The 22016-nt window shown below is 40.2% G+C and overlaps 2 protein-coding genes across 3 annotated transcripts in view; one reads left to right on the top strand and one right to left on the bottom strand.

Annotated features, from left to right (window-relative positions):
• The first annotated feature begins 329 nt into the window (after window positions 1-329).
• On the top strand, window positions 330-9318 carry GLRX (glutaredoxin). The gene is made up of 3 exons (XM_011378313.2): window positions 330-653; window positions 6123-6242; window positions 8245-9318. The coding sequence occupies exons 1-2, from the start codon at window positions 447-449 to the stop codon at window positions 6234-6236; spliced, it is 321 nt and encodes a 106-aa protein (XP_011376615.1). The 5' UTR covers window positions 330-446; the 3' UTR covers window positions 6237-6242; window positions 8245-9318.
• A 1099-nt stretch (window positions 9319-10417) lies between these two features.
• The window catches only part of RHOBTB3 (Rho related BTB domain containing 3), a 63440-nt gene continuing 51841 nt past the window's right edge, over window positions 10418-22016 (bottom strand). For both annotated transcript variants that reach the window (XM_011378301.2, XM_023523404.1), the window contains one exon: window positions 10418-12924. In XM_011378301.2, coding sequence (XP_011376603.1) covers window positions 12872-12924 — 53 coding nt within the window. In that variant the 3' untranslated portion in view covers window positions 10418-12871. The remainder of the gene's footprint in view (window positions 12925-22016) is intronic.

Below are 22016 nucleotides of genomic sequence, written 5' to 3'. Positions count from 1 at the left end.
TCTAAAGAGATTTGTTTCTTGAATTATTCTTTTTGGCCAGCACATTTTTAAACACGTGTCTCTGACAGGGCAAAGGTTTTACCCTAGAAAGTCACTGCTCACTCAGAACTCTCCCTGGGGCTGGTCTGTGTGCTTTGCGCTTCTCCAAAGGGTGATCTGACCCTGCTTTCAGGCGCTCCTGAACGATCTAAGGACAACAATGACAAGCTAGGCACAGGTATTAATGACTAAATGCAAATATGCCTTCCTTGGCATCACTAGCTGGTGAATTACACCACAGTGGAATGACTTTGGGGCTGTCCCTTTAAAAACTGAGCACGTTACCAGACAAACTCCTCCTCCAGGGAGGTTCCTTTAAATGAGAGCCAGCTGGCTGGGCCTCCGTTTTACTCCTGAGCAATACCTGTAATTGAGGATTCCTCCCCAGGAGGCAGCAGCTTGTCAGCATGGCTCAGGAGTTTGTGAACAGGAAAATCCAGCCTGGGAAAGTGGTGGTGTTCATCAAGCCCACCTGCCCCTACTGCAGACAGACCCAAGAAATCCTCAGTCAATTTTCCTTCAAACAAGGGATGTTGGAATTTGTCGATATCACAGCCACCGGTGACACTGAAAAGATTCAAGATTATTTGAAACAGCTCACAGGAGCCAGAACGGTGAGTTTAGGGTTTTGCCCTAAAAGGTCGAGAGGAAAGGCTCTCCCGTTCCTTTTTCTTGTCAGGGCTGTGGACGTCTGCCTGTGCCTTTCTCTACGACACCGCTAGGGCTCCATCGCTCAAGGCGCAGGGAGGGCTGAGCAGGGTGGGGGAGGGCGCCTGAGAGAAGACACTGCTCCCTTGAAGGGGCAACCGAACTGCAGCCAATGGTCCTCTTAGAACCTAGGAGGGGACACAGCTGATTGAGCTGGACATCGGGGTCCATGGGCCCAGCAGCTGCCTGGAGTCATTAAGGAGTTATCTGGAGTCTTTGTTTTAAGCACCGCTGCGAAGTGACAGTTTTCAGCTTACAGGGCTGGAGGTGGAGGGGCCAAATGTGATCTGTAGGTTTCTGTTGTCGACATGCGAATCGTGTGCATTCTTTCTTACGTTTCACATGGCCGAGTAGGATTCGCTGTCCTTCAGTCTTTTCTTGAGGCTCTCTTTAACCCTCACCAGTTTCTCTCATTCTTATCTAACTCCTCCCACTGGAAAAATTTAATGGCTCATTATTTGCCCCTTGTTGTGGAGTATTTCCAGGCCTGTCACCGCAGGACGTACAGAGAGAGGCCAGAGTTCCAGCCTGGCTCTTGCAGTGGCTTGTCGTGTGAGCCTGGGCAAGTCGTCTCTCTGTATTCCTCAAGACCCCCTCGGCTGCAAGACCAGACCAGAGTAGGCAAGCTCTAAGTTCCCTTTGCTATAAATAGACCAAAGGACCCTCTAAGAACTACTGTCTTCTCTCTGAAACATCCTCAGGACCCACGGCTTCTTGTGGAATGTGAGGCCACACAGACTGCCTGTGTCCGTTTCGGGGCTGGCTGGGGTGAATGGTGTTCCGCCGGCTCACCCAGTACTCTTTCAGGATGCACAGTCTAGGACACAGGGTCTGCAGAGCACACATCCTAGTTCAGTTTTAGTTTGGCTTACAGGGTTTTCTGTGGCTTCTCAGTGTAAAGTACAGCAGGCTGTTTCTCCCTGCCTCTCCAGTGACAAATCAGCATTCTGGTGCAAAGGGAGTCTAAGCATGTTACCCTGTTGCCTACAGGGCCACAGCTGTGAGCTGAGGACTCTAGTCTCTGGGAGGACCGGGGGCAGGGGACACAAGTGGGAGAGGGACTTTGGCTACTTATCTGGACCACCAGCTGTCCAGGCTGCCTGGGCTTTGAGAGGGAAAGGGCCGTATCAGTACTGCCACTGCCCCCACTGTGATGGGTCCCTCTCCGCCAGTGGCTCCCAAATGTGGCTGCACGTTAGAGTTACCCGAGAGCCTTTTTAAACAATCCCGATGCCCAAGTCATACTCCATATCAATTCAATCACCATGTTGGAGGTGGGAACCAGGCCTCAATAGTAGGTCAGAGAGTACAAACTTTCAGTTATAAGATGAGTAAGCTCTGGGGATCTAATGTACGGCATGGTGATTATAGTTAATAATACTGAATTGTATACTTGAAATTTCAGAAGACAGTAGATCTTAAGTGTTCTCACTGCATACATAAAAATTATAACCATGTGAGGTGATAGATGTATTAATTGTGGTAGTTATTTTATAATGTTTACATAAATCAAACCATGATATTTTCCACCTTAATATATACAAATTTATTTGTCAATTATTCCTCAGTGAAGCTGAAAAAAATTAAAGAGTTTATTTCCTATATTTATTATCTCCAACTAATTCCAACATGCAGTAAGTTTTGGGAGCTGTGGCTCTCACCTGGGCAGCATCTATTCCCTAGCAGGAACGATAAACCTCTTTATGCATTCATTCAACAAGTGTTTTTTCATTTCTTTGTAAAGCGACAATTTTTCTCCTAGTGGTCTTTTGTTTATTTTTGAATTTTAAAAGCTATTTTCCATGGGTTCTTAAGTCCTAAATGCATTTTTCATTAAAGTTGTATGCTTCATGATCCCCAGGAGTGATGCGGTTATATTTGAAGAAATTGACAACTTGAAAGCAGTCGCTATCTTGTACCTATCTTGTAATGACCAATGGTGCTCTGCGTATAGTAAGGGCCCAGCAGGATTTGACTGATCGCAGAAACTTACGCCTTCAATCAGGTCACGTGCCTGGAGAAACCTGTCTTGGTTTTGCTATAGCCACAACTCCCAAATTAGTGCCTTTATTCCTTCTCTAAAAATCTTTCCTTCATGTAGATTTGAGTTTCTGACCTCTATTATTTTCCTTCTCTCTGAAGAACTTCTTTGAACATTTCTTGCAAGGCAGATCTATTGGCAAGAAATTCCCTCAATTTTTGTGTGAGGACATCTTTACTTCTTCACTTCTGGAGGATAGTTTTGCTGGATACAACAAACATTGTAAAGCACCTACTAAATACTAGGCAGTTTTCTAGACATTGGAAACACCTGCATGAACAAAACAAAAACTCCTGCCTTTGTGGAACTTACATTCTAGTAAATACCCTAAATAAAATAGTGTCGGAAGGTGGTAAGGGGTACGTGCTAAGAAGACAAACTAAGGAGCAGGAGGTAGGCAGTTGGCAGCCAGGTACAGTTTTAAATGGAGCCATTGGGACCTCACCGATTTCAGTAGATCTCTAAAGAAGGTGAAGGAGCAAGACACTCAGAAATTTAGGGGTAAGAGTGTTTCCTGCAGTGGGAATAGCAAGTGCAAAGGTCCTATAACAGAAGTGTGCCTGCCAAGGAGGCCTGTGTGCCCGGAGCACTGTAAGCCAGGGGGCCAGTAGGAGATGAAGTCTGGGAGATAACAAGGTATAGGTTGGGAAGGCCTTTCAAGCTATCATAACGACTGGGGCTGGTGATGTGAGATGAGCAGAGAAATTATATGGCCTGCCTTCATTTTGAAAGGATCACTCTCGTGGTTGTGGGGAAAAGAAACCATAGGAAGGACAGGGTGAGGGTTGAAGCTGAGAGACATCTGGAGGCTATCTACAACTCTAATTCTGATGAGAAATGATGGCGGCTTGTACCAGGGATGTAGCCAAGGAGGTGGCGAGGAGTGTTGTGAATTAGCTTTGAGTAGCTGCATTTAAGGAACCTTACAGCGCAGATGATGCCACCTTGCTGAGGCTAGGGCTGGAGAAACCTACTCCGGGAGCGTAATGGCCCCATATTACCAAGACTGTTTATGGTGGCAGCCCTCTTTCGCTTCTCGACAGTAAAGACTCAAGTTCTCAGGAAAAGTGGGATGGGGCCAGGAGGGGCAGGCACTGAAGGTGCATTTCCTCTTCTTTCCTCAACTGAATCAAGTTTCCTGTTTTGTCACCACAGCTCCCCACACTGTCCTATGCAGGCTGTAATTCAGTTCCCTTTGCGGGTGCCGGTAACTGTTGGCTTTCATGTGGTTTTGCTGCTACAGAGACTAACGAGTGGGTGTAAGGGTGAAGGGGCTTATCAGTCTTCAGGTAAACCAGCTTCTCTGCTAGAGAGTGTTCACAGAACTCTACCCTTGAGAAAGCCTGGTCATGTGTCAGGCCCTGCCTGGGGTGTCTGGGGCTGCTGTAAGGCTATGGGTTTTCAAAGCCTCAGTTACCATGGGAGGAATGAACTGCTCAGTGTCTACCTGTCTTTTGCAAACAAGATCCCTGGAACAGCAACAGCAGCTGGGAACTCGTCAAAAATGCAAATTCTTGGGCCCCAATCCAGATATCCTGTATCAGAAATTTGAGGTTGGTGGGGAGAAATCTATGTTTTGACAAGCCTTTTGGCGGTTCTGGTGCACCTTCCACAGTCTGAGATGAGGACGCCTGTCCCTCAAGGCATTGTCTCCAAATAACTTAACTCAGGCCCTGTTGGCCAACACCCTTGTCAAAGGTGTAGACTGGGCAAGAAGTAGGAGTGGTGATAATTGCTCAATTCTTTTTGAAAAGATAAAAGTTCAAGGATAAATACATCTCATCCTTATTTAAAGATCAGGTGATTTTTATTTCATCAGACATTGCCTTAACAGGAGTTTTGCAGTGTCATTATAATAGAACTACATCAGGATTCTGTTCTATTTACTGTTACAACTGACCACAGGCAAGTGTTCCTGGGGAGATAAAAGTCAAAAGGCCCCAACAATTTGTGGGGGAAGCTTTATTTTCTCTAAAATTATGGCTAGGACCCAGGCGAAAGCTTAAGTTTCTGATCTCGGCTTTCTACAGCTATTCTTCTTTCAGCCTGACAAAAGCAATGCTGCCTTGATGGCATGTTCCATTTGCAGAGTCCCCACACAGTCACGTGGTGCTGGGGGAGCAGGCAGCACCTTCTGTGACTTAAGGCATTACCAGGCTTTCTCTCCAGAATGCAGTTATGAGGACCCTTTCCCCATTTAGGGGCACAGAAAAAAGCTGTGGAAATGTGGTGATGGACTTCTTTTTAAATAACTGGCCTTGATTTTTAAAGCCCACATCTACCCAGACCCCCTTATTACAGATAATGTAAAAACTTACCGAAAATAATTCAGCCCTTTGTGTCATCTCTTTTTAAAAACTTCACTTGAATTATCATGGTTTCTGATAATTCAAGAAAACCAAAAGCTTTGAAAATATTCTTACTGCTGCTTGTCTTTCACCTCTCCCACCCCTTGTGGTATGTTCTAGTGCTCGGGAAGAGGACCCGCTTGCTTGCTTCTGACCACTCAGGTGACCTATTGTGCTTGTTTCTTCACTGCCAGTCAACATTTCTGTGACACCCTTGGCCTGAAAGTTGTCTGGGTCACAGTGAGAGAATTGCTTACTCCTTCAGAATTCCAAAAGCCCTTTGGACTTCTGGAATGTGCCTGTACCAAGCAGCAGGGAGGGAACCTGAGTATGACTGGAACGGAATGCATTTAGCAGGTGTAATGACTGTGTCCGCGTGGCTTGCCTTGGGTGTCCCACACATGCAGGTGTGAAACTAAAGAGGAATGGTCTTTCTCCCAGAGCTGCAGCACTTAAACAGCTTATGATGACAGGCCAGGAATGAAAGAAGGAGACTCAGAAACCACCACCCTTTTCCCAGCTGAGGACAGAGCCTACGGGAGAGAGAGATGACTGAATGTAAAACTCGGGGACAGAGACTAAATGTAAAATTTTTCCAGCTGCATTTAGAAACAAACTCCTTCCTGGTCACCATGGCTCACTTTAAAGTCTCAAGTGTGGTCCCAGCTGCAGATAATTCAATCAGAGTGTTCTAGCTGCAGCCAATGGAAATCAGAGCGAAATTTTTAAATCACTTTGACGTTAGACAATCTCATGCACAGCATTCGAAAAACAATTCGAAAAACATCTCGGCTTAAAAACATTCTTTAATAGATAATTTTATGCTTAGAATAAAGTTCTGACCTGAAAGAATATATGTGAGGAGACTGCAGAGTGATTTGCAAAGCTTTAGATCATGAGAAATGTTTAGAGGAAGGATAAAATGTCATTCTCTCTAGCCTAATAATTTAAGTTCCTTAAACATCCTGGCTGGTTTGCTTTTTTAGGTACCTCGGGTCTTTATCGGTAAAGATTGCATAGGTGGATGTACTGATCTAATAAATATGCATCAGAGTGGGGAACTGTTGATTCGGCTAAAGCAAATTGGAGCTCTACAGTAATTACAGGTGAGTGACAGGTGGGACACTGGGCCAGGAACACTGGGAGATGGTAGAATTCTACTGCCACGTTTTCTTGTAAGCTATGAAGGCACTCTGGCTAGGGAAAGCACAATTTGGAGTGATCTGAGGAACTGTAATGTCACTTATGAATTTCCCATTTTACAAAGGGATTAATTATGTCAATTAATTATGTCAATCCTTTCACTCAAACTTCATTTAACAAAAATACTCATTGAACATTTACTATGTGCCAGACACTGTACTAGGCACTAGGAATACTGTGATGAACAAAAAGATAACATGGAATTTATATTCTACAGAAGTAGAGCAAAAAGTAAATAATTCCTGAAACAAATGAATAAAATAATGTGATAGAACATGGCAGGGGTTGGGAGCAAATTTAACTAATATGGTGAAGGAAGGCCTTTCTCAGAGGGGCTGGCTTAGCTGAGATCTGAAGACAGTCAAGTAAAGATAAAGCACAAGAGCATTTCGGGCAGAGGGAATATAAGTGCAAAGGCTCTGAGGTGACAACAAGTACAGAATATTCAAAGATCAGAAAGCAAGCAAGAGCAAACTAAGTGAAGTACAGTAAGAAGGAAAAGCAGTAGCCAACATGGGCAGGGGCCAGGGCTCACAGGCCATGGTAAGCAATTTGATTATAAGTGCAATATGAAATCAAGGTAATTTTTGCTTCACCTATGTTCACACTGCAAATCAATTTAATCTAATGGGCTTCCGAAATGCCAAGACAAAGTTTTCTACAATTGTAACCTAAAGGAGATCCTTGGCTGAATGGAAAACCTTAGAGTGATGAACTTTTTAGAAAGGAACCAGGATACTTTTGGCCTTATGATGAGTTCCTATCTCCCCTGCGCTCTTGTGAGTGCTAGCTGGCTTCTAACTAGGCCTGTTCTACTAACTGACACAGAGAGAGGCTCAGTGATCGTTTTTGGTCAAAGGAGACATTTATGATCCTTTAACCAAAATGTTCTTTGAGGGGTATTTATTGCCCACTAATTAATAACTTACTCTTGAACAATGAGTATATATAATTTGTGGTGGTTACTCAGAATAGCAACAGTAGAAAAAAAAGCTCTGAAAAAATACAACTGAATCCTTTGAAATAAAAGTCGATATTATAATGCTTCTAATCACAACTCTGTCATCATCACAGAAGGTGATTACTATGTCTATGTTAGCTTTCTAGCCTCACTCCATGCACTAAAGCAATAAAAACCCAATTAATTGTGGTTCCAAATGTTTTTTCTTTTTTTTCTTTTTTTTTAATTTATAAACTGTCAGGCATTGTCTTTTCTTGGCACTGGGGATATAACAGTGAACAGAAACAAAATCCCTCACCTTATGGCGCTTCATTCTAACTGGGGAGACAAATATTTTCTATTCTGGACCACTTTTTAGCAGTTTAGGCTTAGATTAAGAATGGAAGAAAACTGATGACTTTCCTGGGAAGATGGGAAATATCACTTCCCCAACTAACTTGTAGGGGTGGCATTAGAGTCCCCCATATTCACAACGCCTCTTTATTTGCATTGTCCTTCAACATTATATGCTGTTTCACTGCAACTGCATCTCAAGGCCATCTGTCACAGATTGTGCTTATTTATTTTTTTAATTTATTTTTATTATGGTGACATTGGTTAACAAAATCCAGTAAGTTTCAGGTGTACAATTCAACAGTAAGGCATATATATATTGCATTGTGTGTTCACTGCCCATAGTTAAATTTCTTTCTGTCACCACATATTTTACCCCTTTCACCCTATCTACCTCCTCCCTTCTCCCCTACCCTCTGGTAATCACTAGTCTATTGTCCATGAGCCTGTTTGTTTGTCCTGTTTGTTTGTCGCTTTTAGGTTTATATCCCACATGTAAGTGCGTAGCAGATTGTGTTTAAATAGCAAAAGTAAATGTTTAGTGATGAAAGAAGAGCGAGGGGAACTTACCTTTCCAAGAAAATCCAATTCTTTGCATTTTTTCCTGGCAGAGTTGACCCCAGGCTGATATTTCCCTTGAGAGTTGGATGGCATTGCACACGATGGCAGCACTTCCTAGTGGATGGATCTGGGGCCACCTTTACTCAGCTACAGCAACTGAAATTCTGAAATATGTAAATCAAAAAATGGCAGGAGGGGAATTTTTGGCAAAAGCAGGCTTTTCTTCCTTTGACTCAGTATTAAAAGGGACCCACTTTCCCCAAACCACAGGTCTGAGGAGGTTGATGAACATCTTGGGTTTCTTCTGGATTGGCCCTTGAGTTCCAAAAGACCATGACAAATTATGGCTTAAGGTCACTTGCTGACCCCAAAAGTTCTTTCTCTTTGGTACGTGGTTACCAACTGTTCTTCATCTCCTAGGACTCCTTTCCCTCTATGCCAGTGTTTCTCAACCACGTTCATCCTAGGATGAAGCTATAGTTGGTTTTCTGCTACTGCCTGAAATTATTTTGTTCAGTTTGACCTTATAAGAATTTGTATTATGAAATCAGTAGGTATTTTGAATGTGCTTTTTCAAACTACATGTGTCTCCTCAGCCACTACCCCACTTCCTATCTTGAGAATCACTGCCCTGAACCAGCGTTCTTAACCTTGAAAACTCACAGATCTAACAGGAAATGTTCAACAATTCTGCGAAAGGTCTGAGGACCGAATTTGAGAAATGCCACGTGAAAAGTTAAGCACAGTGGGTCTTCTCTTGGTGCTACAAGGATCAGAGGTACAAGGGCAGATGCCGCGATCATGTGGCAACACGCTGTTGTCAGGTGATCATCCAAGTATGCCTGAACAAGCGTGCATCAATATGTTTAGATTACGAACAAAAGTAAATTGTAAAATTTAAAACATTACCATAGGAAACGAGAAACCCCCTCCTCCAAGAGTGTCTGAAAGTAGCCACATTTGAGAAACACTGTCCTAAATAATTTTCTCTTTTTCCCCCACTCTATGAATACTTAAGAATCTCTCATTGTGAAGTTCGTTCTACAATTACAAGATTAATTTCCTTTGCAGTCTCAAATGTGAAAGGTTAATTTCTTTTCTAATAAAGAAGTATTCATAGATGACACAGTGATTTTTGTCTAATTCTTTTCTATGTTCTCAAGATCTTAAGGAATGATATTAATGTGAGATACATCAATTTGAAGCTTTATTCATGTCTGTCATCTGCCATTATAAATAAAGGCACATGCTATCATCCTTCATTGAGTACAAATGGTTGATGTGATTTTTAAATTTTATATTGAAATGACAAAAAATTTGAATAAAAATATGCCAGCACTAGCCTATTGTGTAATGTCTGTGTTTCGTTAGTCTTTTTCATTTCACATTCCATGTCACCCAGTACCCTTGTACTCTTGGTTTCCTCTCCCATCCCCCTGGGCTCTGGCCACTCCCTTCAGATTGCTGTGGATTGTGCATCTTGTGCATGTTACGCACTGTGCATCACTGTGAACACCACCTTCTAGAGGTCGCGCAGTGTGCAGCCTGCAGTCCCTGAGCCACTGGACCACTTGTCTGTGCTTTCACACTTCCGTGTCCTTGTGCATTGCATTGCTTTTCCTTCGTTTTACTTTCAAACTCCTCCTTCAAGGCCTGATTTATAGACTACTTCACCTATGCCTACCCTCTCTTCTCACTGCTTGACTAAAAAAATCCATTGCTCCCTGTTCTATAGTCCTAAAACACTCTGTGTACTTTACAGCTCTCGTGAGGTTGTACTGTAGTTAATCATTTGTACTGGTTTCTTGCCAGATTTAGAAATACTGTATTCAAAGGCATGAGCCTTGATTTAAACATCTTTGTATGCCCAGTTTCTAGCACATAAGTTCTACTTTATCAAAGCGATACATACATATGGTTTAAAATGTCAAAAAATACTAAAAATCCTACTCTAGCCCTCCCAAATCTCAGTCCCTGCTGCACATTTATCAGTTTCATGGGTATTTAAGCCTATTCAGAAATACTGTAAAATGTATTAGACATATATGAGTGTATAGCAGGCATAGTTCTATTTAATACCCAGATATCTGCCTCCTAGGTTAAGGAAGAAAGCAATTATATAAGAGTGTTTCTAAGGTGTTGAGAAAGTACTTTAGAGGCCCACGTGCCACTTCCCAGTAAATCCCTTTCCTTCTCCCATGGAGGTAATCTAGCTCATTTCTGTTATAATCATTCTGGTGCTTTATAGTTTTATTCCCTACAATACCCCTAAGCAATACAATTTAGTTTTGAAAAGCAATAGCAAACACCAACCTAGCTAAGAAAGGGCAATATTTTCACAATCAGATAAACCACCCCAGGAGATAAGCTGAACAGAGGCTCAGCTTCCCTGGGAGTTTGCCAGCGGGGTGGTCTTGAGTGAATCCTTAGAAACACGGGGCATCCCACAGTCGGGGGAGCTATCATGTGAACAGGAAATGGGCAACCCCCAGAAATATGATCAATGGAAGTGGGCTGCTTTGCATCTTCTGCTTTCGTGGCCCACCTCCAGCTTTCAGAAACAGGTCAAAGCATGTGCCACTTCTGAGGTGGGTGGCACTCCCACACCCCTAAAATAGCCAAGTGTGTGGCATAGAGAAAAGAAATGTCAGCAGTACAAAGCAAGCTAAGTACAGGTAAGGATCTGCTTCAGGCTCATTTAGGTGTTCTGTCTTCAGGCTAAAAATAAATACAGCAGTAGAGCCCCCTCAGTGTGGAGGATCACTCTGCTTCAACCTGCACTGGGCATCCTCTTCATCGGGGCTCAGCTCTCTTTTGAGACTCTCCCTTCACGGTCATTCTTGGGATTCCATTTTCCATTTCCCTCTCTCCTGGGTTGGATCCACTGTTTCCTGCACCTGATTACACACACACACACACACACACACACACACACACGGTATCTAAACTGCAATAAAGATGTAAAATTGTAATAGAAACTTATTTTTCTCTCTCATAACAGGCAGGTGGCTTTGCTTCATGAAGTCGCATCAACACAGGTGTTGTATGCATGACTTTTGCTCACATCCCATTGGCCAGAACTTAGCTCATGGCTGCACTGAGTGGCAGGGCAGGCTAGACAATGGTGTCCCTCCTGGGAAGCCTCTTGCCCCACTAATAGGAAGATCTACTCCAAAAGAAATTGGGGGAAAACTCACAGATTGTGTCTTTCTTTTTCATTGCAGAGGACCATGTAGCCTCTGTAGGTATTAAGAGAGAATGGGAAATCAACTTTTGGGAATCCCGCGTATCTGAAAATACTGTGATTCTACCCTCACATTTGATGACAGTTCATCTGGATATAGCTCTTATTTAGAAATCATTTTCCTCCAGAAGTTTGAAGACACTGCTCATTGTCTTTTGCTTTCAGTGTTGGTGTTAAGAAATCTGAAGCCATTCTGATTCCTGATCCTTTGTAGAAGACCTATTTGGTTATCTTGTTTTATATTCTGGAAGCTTACAGAATCTTCTCTTTGAGCCCCGTGCTCTGAAATACCACAGTGATGTGCCATGGCGATGGTGTAATTTCACATATTATGGGGGCTACTTGGAGGTTTGGAGGGCCCACTGGAAAATTTATCGGATTACTTTATGGATACTTTCCTCCCCTCCATTTTCTTGTTCTCTTTCTGGAACTCTTAGCAATCAGGCATTGGCTTTCCTGGACTTGTCCTTTAATTTTTGTTATATTTTTTCCCCTGGGGACTTTACTTATCTTTATCTTATTTTTCTATTGAGTTTTTAATTTTTGATTTTGTGTTTTTAATTTCCAATAGCCCTTCAGTATTACCTGAACATTCCTTTTTATAGAATTGTTTCATAAATGCAGTTCCTTATCTCTCTGAGGTTATTGTGATTGTGTTTCCAACTACGATTTTTTTATTTCCAAGAGTTCTGTTTTTGGTTCTTTCCTTTTTTTTCTTGTTCTTGTTTCATAGATACAATAACTTCTTTTATCTCTCAAAGGATTTTAATTATAGTTGGACTTTTTAAAAAGCTGTCTTCTGATTCCTATATTTCCTCTCTTCCCTCTGAGTCCCTATTTTCTATTCCTGCTTTACATTTGAAGGCTTTCCAATGTTATGTATTAAATAGTTGAGATCTGGCTGTCAATATTTAAGAATGACACAGCAAAAACTGGTTGGAAGATTTGTGTGCATAGATTGGGCTTGTCAACTGGTGGGTTTCGCCATAGTGTTTGTTTAAATATCACCTTCTAAGCAAAGCCTTCCACGTCACTGTTTAAAAATTTTACTACCTTTCCCTTGTTTTATTTCTCTCTATAGCATTTATCACCTAATGTATTGTATGCTCTACTTATTTATTTTGTTAACTGTCTGTCTTCACCACTAAAATGTAAGCCCCTTGAGGCCAGGAACGTCTATGTTTATTTACTATAGTTACCTACAGCATTGAGAAGACTACCTGCACATAAGTAAGCATTTGATAAATATCTGTTAGGTGTTTAAATGAATGAATGAATGAATGAATGAATGATCAGGTACAGATCCCCCAACTGTTAGTTCCTGGATGTTTTTCTCTTGAGCCATTCAGTTTCTCCAGTTCATCAGCTGGGGGTTGGGCCTCGACTCCAGTTCCGGCTGCCAAGCAGGGGAAAGGCTTTTGGCAGCCTCCTGGTCACTGTGTAGACGCTCCTGTGATGTTTTCTGCCAGCTCCTTGTAGACAAATTCTTTGTGAAGTGCAAGGACAGAAAGGACTATCATCCAAAGAGCACCAAGAGGTTGGCACAAGAGGTTGGCAGAGGACAGCGACAAGAATAACCAGGCAAAAAAATTATAGCCAGAGCTCTACTCCTTCTATTTAAAAAGCAAGGGATTTAACCAATCCCCTGTGCCTCATTTAATAATTGCCATCAGCCTGCTGCTTCCAGCCTGGCCCCTGGAGTGAGACAACTGGCAGTCATTCCTCCCAATTCAAAGCTGTCCAAAGTTGACCCTTGACGGGAAACAACTGGTAGGGGTGATAAATGAGCCCATGTGGCCCAGACCACAATATTGATATCCCCAATGAGTATTATTAAACCATTATCTTAACATTTGGGTATGAGAGAAAGCCATGCTCCCTAATTCACTGCACCGTAAAACTGTTAGCAGGTCCCAGGAAATATTTTAAAGAACTGGGCTCCTGAGATATTTTAAGTAAAATTCCTTTCTTATTAAATACACTGAACATCTGAAGGGGCACACTTTTATCTTACTAATTAGTGGAAGAGAATTCTGGCCTGGTCCCTTTAAGCGCAAGTGATATTTAAACATGGGTTTATATTTATACACAGATTTATATTTCCTGTCCCCAGGTGACTTTTAAAGAAAGGAGGAGATAAAAGATTAGGAGAGCCAATGAAAGCACAGAACTTTGTGTAACCTTCTGGGTTGTATCTACTGCTCCTGGGGTTTTATCCCAGTGGCTCTTCCTGCTCAGTGGGGTTCTCCCTCCCAGTCAGCAGGACTACAGCCTCTGGGCAGAGCCTGCAGCTGATCTTTCTCAGAGGAGAGCAGAGCAACTGCTCTCTCACTTTTCTCCTGTGTGCCTTGTGAAACTTGAAATACTCTATGCATAAAATTACAAGTTGGTTTAAGGTGAGGATTCTGTACTTTCCTTATTAATCTCCCAAGTCACTGTGAGGATTGGGTATGGATGTTCTTTAACACAATCTGTCCTGGGTTCTAACTAGAAGTGTTAAATGGGGACCAAAGGATTCACTCTGGGGATAGAGGACTGACAACTCCTGGGAAGGCCAAATTAGAGAACTCAGCTGGAAGCTGTGTCCACAAAGGTTGTTCCTCAACATCTTGAACACATGAAATGAATGACAGCAATGATACAAGGGACAAGAAGGAGGAATTAGGATTATTTTCTTATAAGGTATTGATACTACCTGTGAAGTAGTATAGTGTTATTTAAAAGTGGACTTGGATTAGTTGTAAATGTATATTGCAAACTCTAGGGAATCATTAAAAAAAAAGTTAAAAAAACTGACTTATTATGAAAGGAGAGAAAAATAGAATCATATAAAATGCTCAATTAAAACCACAAAAGACAGAAAAAAAAAAGAAAGACAAAACTAGGAAAAACGAGGGCAACAACTAGCAGTAACAAATATGGTAGGTAGATATTAATCCAGGTATATCAATAATCACTTTGAATGTCAATGGTCTAAATACACCAGTTAAAAGAAATTATCAGAATGGATCAAAAAATAATACTCAACTGTATGTCTATAGGAAACTCACTTTAAATATAAAGACACATAGATTAAAAATAAATGGATGGGGAAAGATACACCATACCAACACTAACCAAAAGAAAGCAGGAGTAGCTATATTAATTTTAGGTAGGGCAGACTTCAAAGCAAGTTAAGTTACCAAGGATAAAGAGAGGTGGTACATAAAAATAAAAGGATAAATTCTCCAAGAAGACATAACGATCCTTAACATGTATGCAATAACAACAGAGCATCAAAATACATGAGGCAAAAACTGATAGAACTGTAAGCAACAATGGATGAATTGACTATTACATTTGGAGAGTTAATTAAGAGAAATCCCTAATTCACTGCACTGTAACAACTGTTAGCAGGTCCCACAAAATATTTTAAAGACTTCGACACCCCTCTATCAGAAATGAATAGGTCCAGCAAGCAAAAAATCAGAACAACGTTAAACTCAACACCATCAATCAACTGGATATTATTGACACCTATAGACTACATCCAACAACAGCAGAATAGACATTCTTCTTAAGCTCACATGGAACATCTACCAGGATAAACCACATTCTGGGCCATGGCAAATTTAAAAGAATAGAAATCATGTAATGTCTGCTCTCAGACCACAGTGGAATTAAACTAGAAATCGACAACAGAAAGATACCAGAAAAATCCTAAAATATGTGAGTGTTAAATGACACACTTCCAAATAACAAATGAGTCATATAAGAAATCACAAAAGAAATTTAAAATATTTTGATGAATGAAAACAGACAACTTATCAAAATTTGTGGGATGTATGGAGGAAATTTTTATCACTGAATGCATATATTTAAAAAAGACCTAAAATTAGTCTATCAAACTTCTATTTTGGAAATGAAAAAAAAGAACAAATTAAGCAGGAGAAAAGAAAAAGTAGAGCAGAAGTCAATGAAATCAAAAACAGGAAATTGAGAAAAATCAATAAAACCCAAAGCTGGTTCTTTGAAAAAGATCAGTAAAATCAATAAGTCTCTACCCAGGATAAGAAAAGAGAGAGGACACAAGTTACTAATACCAGAAATGAAAGAGGATATATCACTACAGAGCCCATGGACATTAAAGCTAATAGAGGCACACTGAACAATTCTGTGCCCACAAATTTGATAACCTAGATAAAATGGACCAATTTCTTAAAAGACACGACTTGCCAAAACTCACACAGGAAGAAACAGACAATCTGAATAGGCCTACAGATCTATTAAAGAAATTGAATCAATAATTAAAAACCTTCCAAAACAGAAAACATCAGGCCAAGATGGATTCATGGGTAAATTCTAGCAAACATTTAAGAAGAAAATTATACCAATTCTCTACTATCTTTCAGAGGACAGAAGCAGAAGGAATACTTCCTAACTCATTCCTCCCTCCCTTCTTTTCTTTTTTCCCTTTCTCCTTTTCTTTTTAAAACAACTTTAAGGCAAATTTTATAGCGAATGTAACTCATTTGAGTTGTACAACTCAATTAGAGAACATTAACCTAAGCTGTAGAGTTGCTACAGGAGCTGGTCCAAGAACCTGAAATTGCTGTTCTAAGTATAGATTTCTATACTTAGAAGTAACATGGACAGAATTCAAATCCCGGTTAGTCTACTTCCTGTGTGCCTGTGGCTAGCACATTTCTCCAGTTTGGGTTCTTACTATAGAATTAAAAATTAATGAAATTAACTAGTCAAGTTAAAATTAATTAAAAAGAAAGAGGATTAACAGAGAAACCTCATTCCAGCTGTTGGGGTGGAATGGGCTCTGCAGCCAGCCAACCTTTCCCTCTGACTACTCCGTATCAGGATATGCCATTTGTTTTCCCGTCATCAGCCTTAGGTTATTTATTTCAAATATTAACCACAAAGGTGGTGTGTTAACCAGTCATAACATTTGAATAGTTTTCTGAGCAGGGATGGAGGTAGGGAAGAGGTGATGACCTTGAAGACTCCTTGACCTTGAAGTCAGCCTTGCAAGGAAGCTCAAAGAGCGTGTCTCCCAGGGACATGTCCAGTTTTGTCTTTCTACAAAGCCAGCAGTTGCAGAACCTTCAATTCCAGCCTTAGCTGGATTATTTTCCATTTTTCTAGGAATGCTTATGGAGGCTCTTTGCTGGTTGGTAGAGCATGTGGGATTTGGAATCAGGTCTGAGTTCTTCCCAGCTCTGATGTTGATTAACTACATGGCCTTAGGCTGTTACTGGGCTCATTTTAGAATAAAGATACTGAAAGTACCTGGCTCATGAGATTGCAGAAACAATGTGATGATAACAGCACTAATACTTATAGAGTGCTAACTCTGTGCAAGACACTGGTTTCAGCATTTTATGTGCATGACATTTACTCCTCCCAATGAAACTGTGAGGTTGTTATTTCCAGTACCTCCACTGTATAAATGAGTAAACGAAGTCCAGGGAGAGGCCACATCACCTGTCCGTGGTCATACAGTAAGAGGTAGAACTTGGATCTGAATCAACCTGGGCAGTCTGGCTTCAACACCCTTGTGTTTAATCATCCCACCAAACTACTTTCCTGTGCTATACTGTTTCTTCTAAAGGAACAATACATGCAAAACGCCTGGCCTTAGTAAAAGTGCAATCAATGGTAACATTAAAATAATAAGACTTCAATTACCTCGGCCCTCATTAATATACAGAGTTCATATAAACAGTAGGAACAGAAATTTCACTCGATTACACCTCTGCCTGCCAGGATGCAGGTCGCTAAGTTTCTTGAAGTTGTTCCTGGGGTATCTCACATGCGGTGTCTCTCCTGTCCTTCCGCACTTGCCCCTCCCTGAAGGACCTGCCCCCTTGAAGTCCCTTGAAGGTGGAGACTCACCCACTTCTGCTGTGGTTGTCCTCTGTGTCCCTCTGGTCAAGTTCCCTGGTCCTTAAGCAGAAATGGGGCACCTGGCCACAACAGTCAACACTGTCGACTCGGAGACCGGTAACTCTGCTGGGTATTCTATCACCTGTGCCCTGTCACATCCAACAGACATTTCTTAAGCAACTACTATGTCCAGACTGGTACCCCATAGCAGCTTAGGAACCCTTGATGCCTATCGAAGTCCCATACAAGATCAGCCTTTCTTACCACATTCATTAAAAATAGTGAGGGTTAAAAAAAAGAAAAAAGTCAGAGTTATAAAACAGAAAGTTTGGCTGTTGGTGGTGGTGGTGGTGGTAGTACATATCTGAGGAAAATGCCCAGGCAATTCTTGACAGTATCTATTTTATTTAAATGAGAATTCTTACATTTGAATTCTTGCCCAGTAGAAATAACTTGCTTTCCATTTAGTCAAGGAAAGCATTTGAACCACTCCTGGGCACTAACAGCATCGTAATCTGCCTTTCCAACCATTACCAGAGAGGTTCTATTTGTGCCCTCTTAGGGATTCTGGTATGGCCTCATTTACTCTAAGGCAATTCATTCCTCAAAGGAAGTCACTGTAAATTTAGAAAACCACCCCTACTCCCTACTCTTCTTCCAACCAAGGGACTTAAGACCCAAGAATAATGTTGTGTTCAGTCACCTAGATGACCATGGGGAGCGAATTAGACAAGAGTTTTCTAGCAAAATAAAAATGGTCTACATAAATTTTATGAAAACTAGAACTGAGGGAATGGTAGTTATTTTTCTACAACCTTAAACTTACTAAAAGTGAAGGCAAAAGCAAGAGAAGCAAAGAAAAAGCACTCAGAATTGTGAGACAGGCCTGTGTGAGGGGGACAGTGGCTACTCTGTAATTTCCTGCTACCTGTGATAAGAATTCCTAGGGTTCACAAAACTGGTTTAACCCAACTTTGTCCTATCAGCCCTTTGTCTTAAACACATTATTTATGATTGTGATCCAAAACTGCTTCCAATTTCTTATAGGGCAGCTGATTTTTTTTTTTTTTTTAAATCAGAAAACAGAAAGGTAGACAATTTTCAAGGGGAAAAAGTGTATTCTGAGATCGTAGCAAAATCTGTCGTTATAAACAAGACAGGCACTAAGCCATAGACGAGGGACTAAGCTCAGCCTTTAAGGAAAAATTACTGTTTTGGCTAATCGGTTTTTGAGTTAAAGAGTTCTCCTGAGGGTCTTTCCAGTCCAAGTTTCCAGCAAAGGAAGAGGGGCTGAGATCCCATCTCCTTTCCACTTAATCTTTAAAAATAAGTAATATATTATGTCCACTAAATTGTATGCTATTTTTTTTAAAAAGGAGTAAATAAGAGAGCTCTTTGCTCTGAACATCTGAGAGAATGTCAGACACTCTCATATAAATGTTATCATTAGCTCACTGCTGAACATTGTAACAGTAGAGCAGGAAAACTAAGATTTTGAGAACATAGCCACCTGCATGCCAGGGGAATCATTTGCAGGTAAAGGATAGTTTGCATACAAACGCTATGTTTAACAAGGAGCCATATTCCTTTCATTATGCCCAATAAGAACTATTCTGTGCACCCTAACTCATCTTGCTGCCCAATATCTAGCAGAGACTCCCAGGAAGAGGGGCTCCCATATATCATTTTGTACATGTTTTGCATCCCCTCAAAGATCCACCACTTATCACTCTTTCATTCTATGTTCATCAACTCCCTAGATAGCCATCTACCCTAGTCACAAGGTCCCACATGTCAACTGACTTAGGCTACTCCTGACGGGGCAAATAGCGCTTCACGTGTGAGCATACTTATTTGCATTTGAAAGTTTCGATCATTGTTCCAGATAAGGCAATCTGGCCTTTTCAGTGCCATTTATTTCATAGACAGAGTCTATGTCAGTCCCTGTACTTGATGGAAAGTTGGGGAGTGAGTCACAAAGATAAATGAAGACTTGGTCCCTGTCCTCCAGTTATAGCCAAGGAGAGATCACCAATACACAAATACCTAAAATACAATAAGTGCCATGAGAAAGGTATGAATAAAAAGCTACAAAAGACACATGCAGAATCAATTCTTCCTGGGAGAGTCAGGGAAAGCAAAAGAGACTTAACATTTAAGTTGGGCTTTACAGGATATGCAGGAGTTTCCAAAGTAGATGGGGAATGGGAACCCAAGCCAAGCCACAAGAAGAATATGAGGTGTGCAAGTACAGAGGCAATCTGGATGGACAGTCCTGTGAGTCAAGGTAGAAAAGATGGGATATGTAATGGAAGGCAGTGAGAACTGTGGAGGTTCTTCTATAGGTAATAGGGGTCTTCTAGAAGGGTATATTCCCAGGTCAGATTTGTGTTAGAAACACAATTCCAGTGAAATGTGGGAGCCCTTATGGGTTTGGCAGACTTTACTGACAATGTGGAAACCTCTTGGGGCAGGGGTTGTATTATATCGTATACACTCCATCCTCACATTATGGCTGGTCTCTCTTCTTCTCCTATATGGGTTGCCCAGCTCTGGAAAGTTCCAAATTCTTATTTATTATGCAGAGCAGCTTCTCTACTTCTCAAAAGTCTTGGCCGAGCCTATGGGGGCTCACTTATATACTAAATAATTATCAAAGCATTTTTCCAAATAAAGGCAGTTATTTTGTTAAGGGAAATTCTGGTAACGGTTGTTAAGCATAATTTTCTATATAAGCTGTACTATAAATTTCTTTATCTCATCACATGTGTATGAACCATCCAGAATTTCAGCAATACTCTAAACATTTTACACATAATGGAAATTACCTGTGAAACACAATTATGTTTGAGAAACACAAAGCAGTATTCCCAAATTCATTCCAGCATTTTAACATCCAAGATAAAATAATGACAGAACACTGTATTAAACTTGTTTTTTTTTTTTTAAAAAAGGTTTATTTGTTACAAAATATTAAATACTAAAGCTAAAAACATATAAATTCAGGTCAAGCTATATTAAAATACACACATACCCTTCTTTGCAAAATTATTAAAGACTGAATTAAATATGATGCTTTAAATGCTTTAAATAAAATACTCAAGAACATTTTTATCTAATTAACTAAATCATTGTAGTGTAGTTTTTAAAATTACAGTTAAAAAGTTTAGCTGTCTTAGAAGTCAAATTTATTCAATTTAGTTTTCTGCTACTGCCCAACACAAAGCCACCATGCTGGCTTAGACAGGGTGAATTTCAGTTATGTTACTGAAACTTTTATATTACAGGCCTACTCTCCTATCACATGAACAGAGTATTCAAAAGAATACAAAGGGTTATATAAGGGTGAAAACTTGGCCCGTAAAGAAAAGGCTGTAATTCTACCAAACATTATATTCTCTAATTAAAATGACTGGTAAATATATTGAAAACAGAAATCAGTAGAGAGCATACATTCATCTAGAAATAATCTTTCAATTAAAAAAACTCCAAAGAGCACTCATTTCTCCAAGATAGCTTAATTTCTTGTTAGTTTGAGTTAATTCAAGGGTTTTAATCTAGGTTTAAAAACCAATTTGATTACTGTCCTGATTGGCTCTGGAGAGCCATGACATCTGCATGTCTGGGTCACTCACACAGGTGATAAAGGACTTTTATAATAAAAACTACAAGCTCATCACCACCAGAGCACCAAATCCCAAACTCAACTCCAAACAATCCAAAAATTATCTATGGACTATTTAAAGGTTAAATAGTATTTGCAAGAAAATATTTTGCTTTAGAACTTATATTTTTTAATTTCTTAGATTAAAAGTTACTGATTTAGAATCTTAAATGCTGTAATTCACATAGGGGTAAGAATATGAAGAACAAAATGTTATCACTGCATTTTAAAAGTTCTTAAATGTGAATGAATTTCTAGAAATCTACTACATTATCTATTCTTTACAAGGCTAATAATCCTTGTCAAATGGGATTTGCCAATAGTTGATTAACTCAAGTGATTAAAATAAAAAAACATCAAATGTATTCCAGTAATCTTCATCAACACAAATCAATTAAAATCAGGTTTCTTGGAATATATATGGAGGAAATTTTTACTGTTTTACTCTGACAGTGCTGGTATACATCTAAGGACTAACTGTATGTGATTCTAATGCTATAGTATAAAACTGTTTAATCAAACCTTTTAACAGTTGGAAAACTATGTGTATTCTAAAGTAAATGGAAATGAAAGTAAAAAGATATCCAATACTGCATTACAGATGAAAATGATGCTAACAATAAAATAGTAATCTAGTTTTCCATCTCTCAGCTTGTAAGCACCTGCTGTAATTATTTTTGTTGACATGTAATATAAACTATAATTTTGTCCTCTATTCTAGTACCACTTTCTCTACATTAACAACTTCATTTATATCCTTTCTCTAACCCAGAAGGACAAGATTCATGCTACTTCTCATCGAATAACCTTGAGGTCCTCAGAAAGAATTCAAACAATTCAAGCCACTGACATCTTAATCTTAGTAAATCACCAAAACAAAAGTCTTCAACCTTTGATAGAGAATTCTATAGAAAGCATGCTTTCCTATGAGCATCTTGATAAATGCACATTAAAGTCATGCTGGTCAGTCACTTTTACCTATATCTTGGTATTACAGAATGATCAAGAAAGTAGTTGTTCAACTGTGATAAGAGCCA

Source organism: Pteropus vampyrus, unplaced genomic scaffold (genome assembly GCF_000151845.1).
Source record: "Pteropus vampyrus isolate Shadow unplaced genomic scaffold, Pvam_2.0 Scaffold11, whole genome shotgun sequence".
Lineage (NCBI taxonomy): Eukaryota > Metazoa > Chordata > Mammalia > Chiroptera > Pteropodidae > Pteropus > Pteropus vampyrus.
The sequence above is the reverse complement of the archived record's forward strand: the minus strand, read 5'-3'. Positions and strand labels throughout refer to the sequence as shown.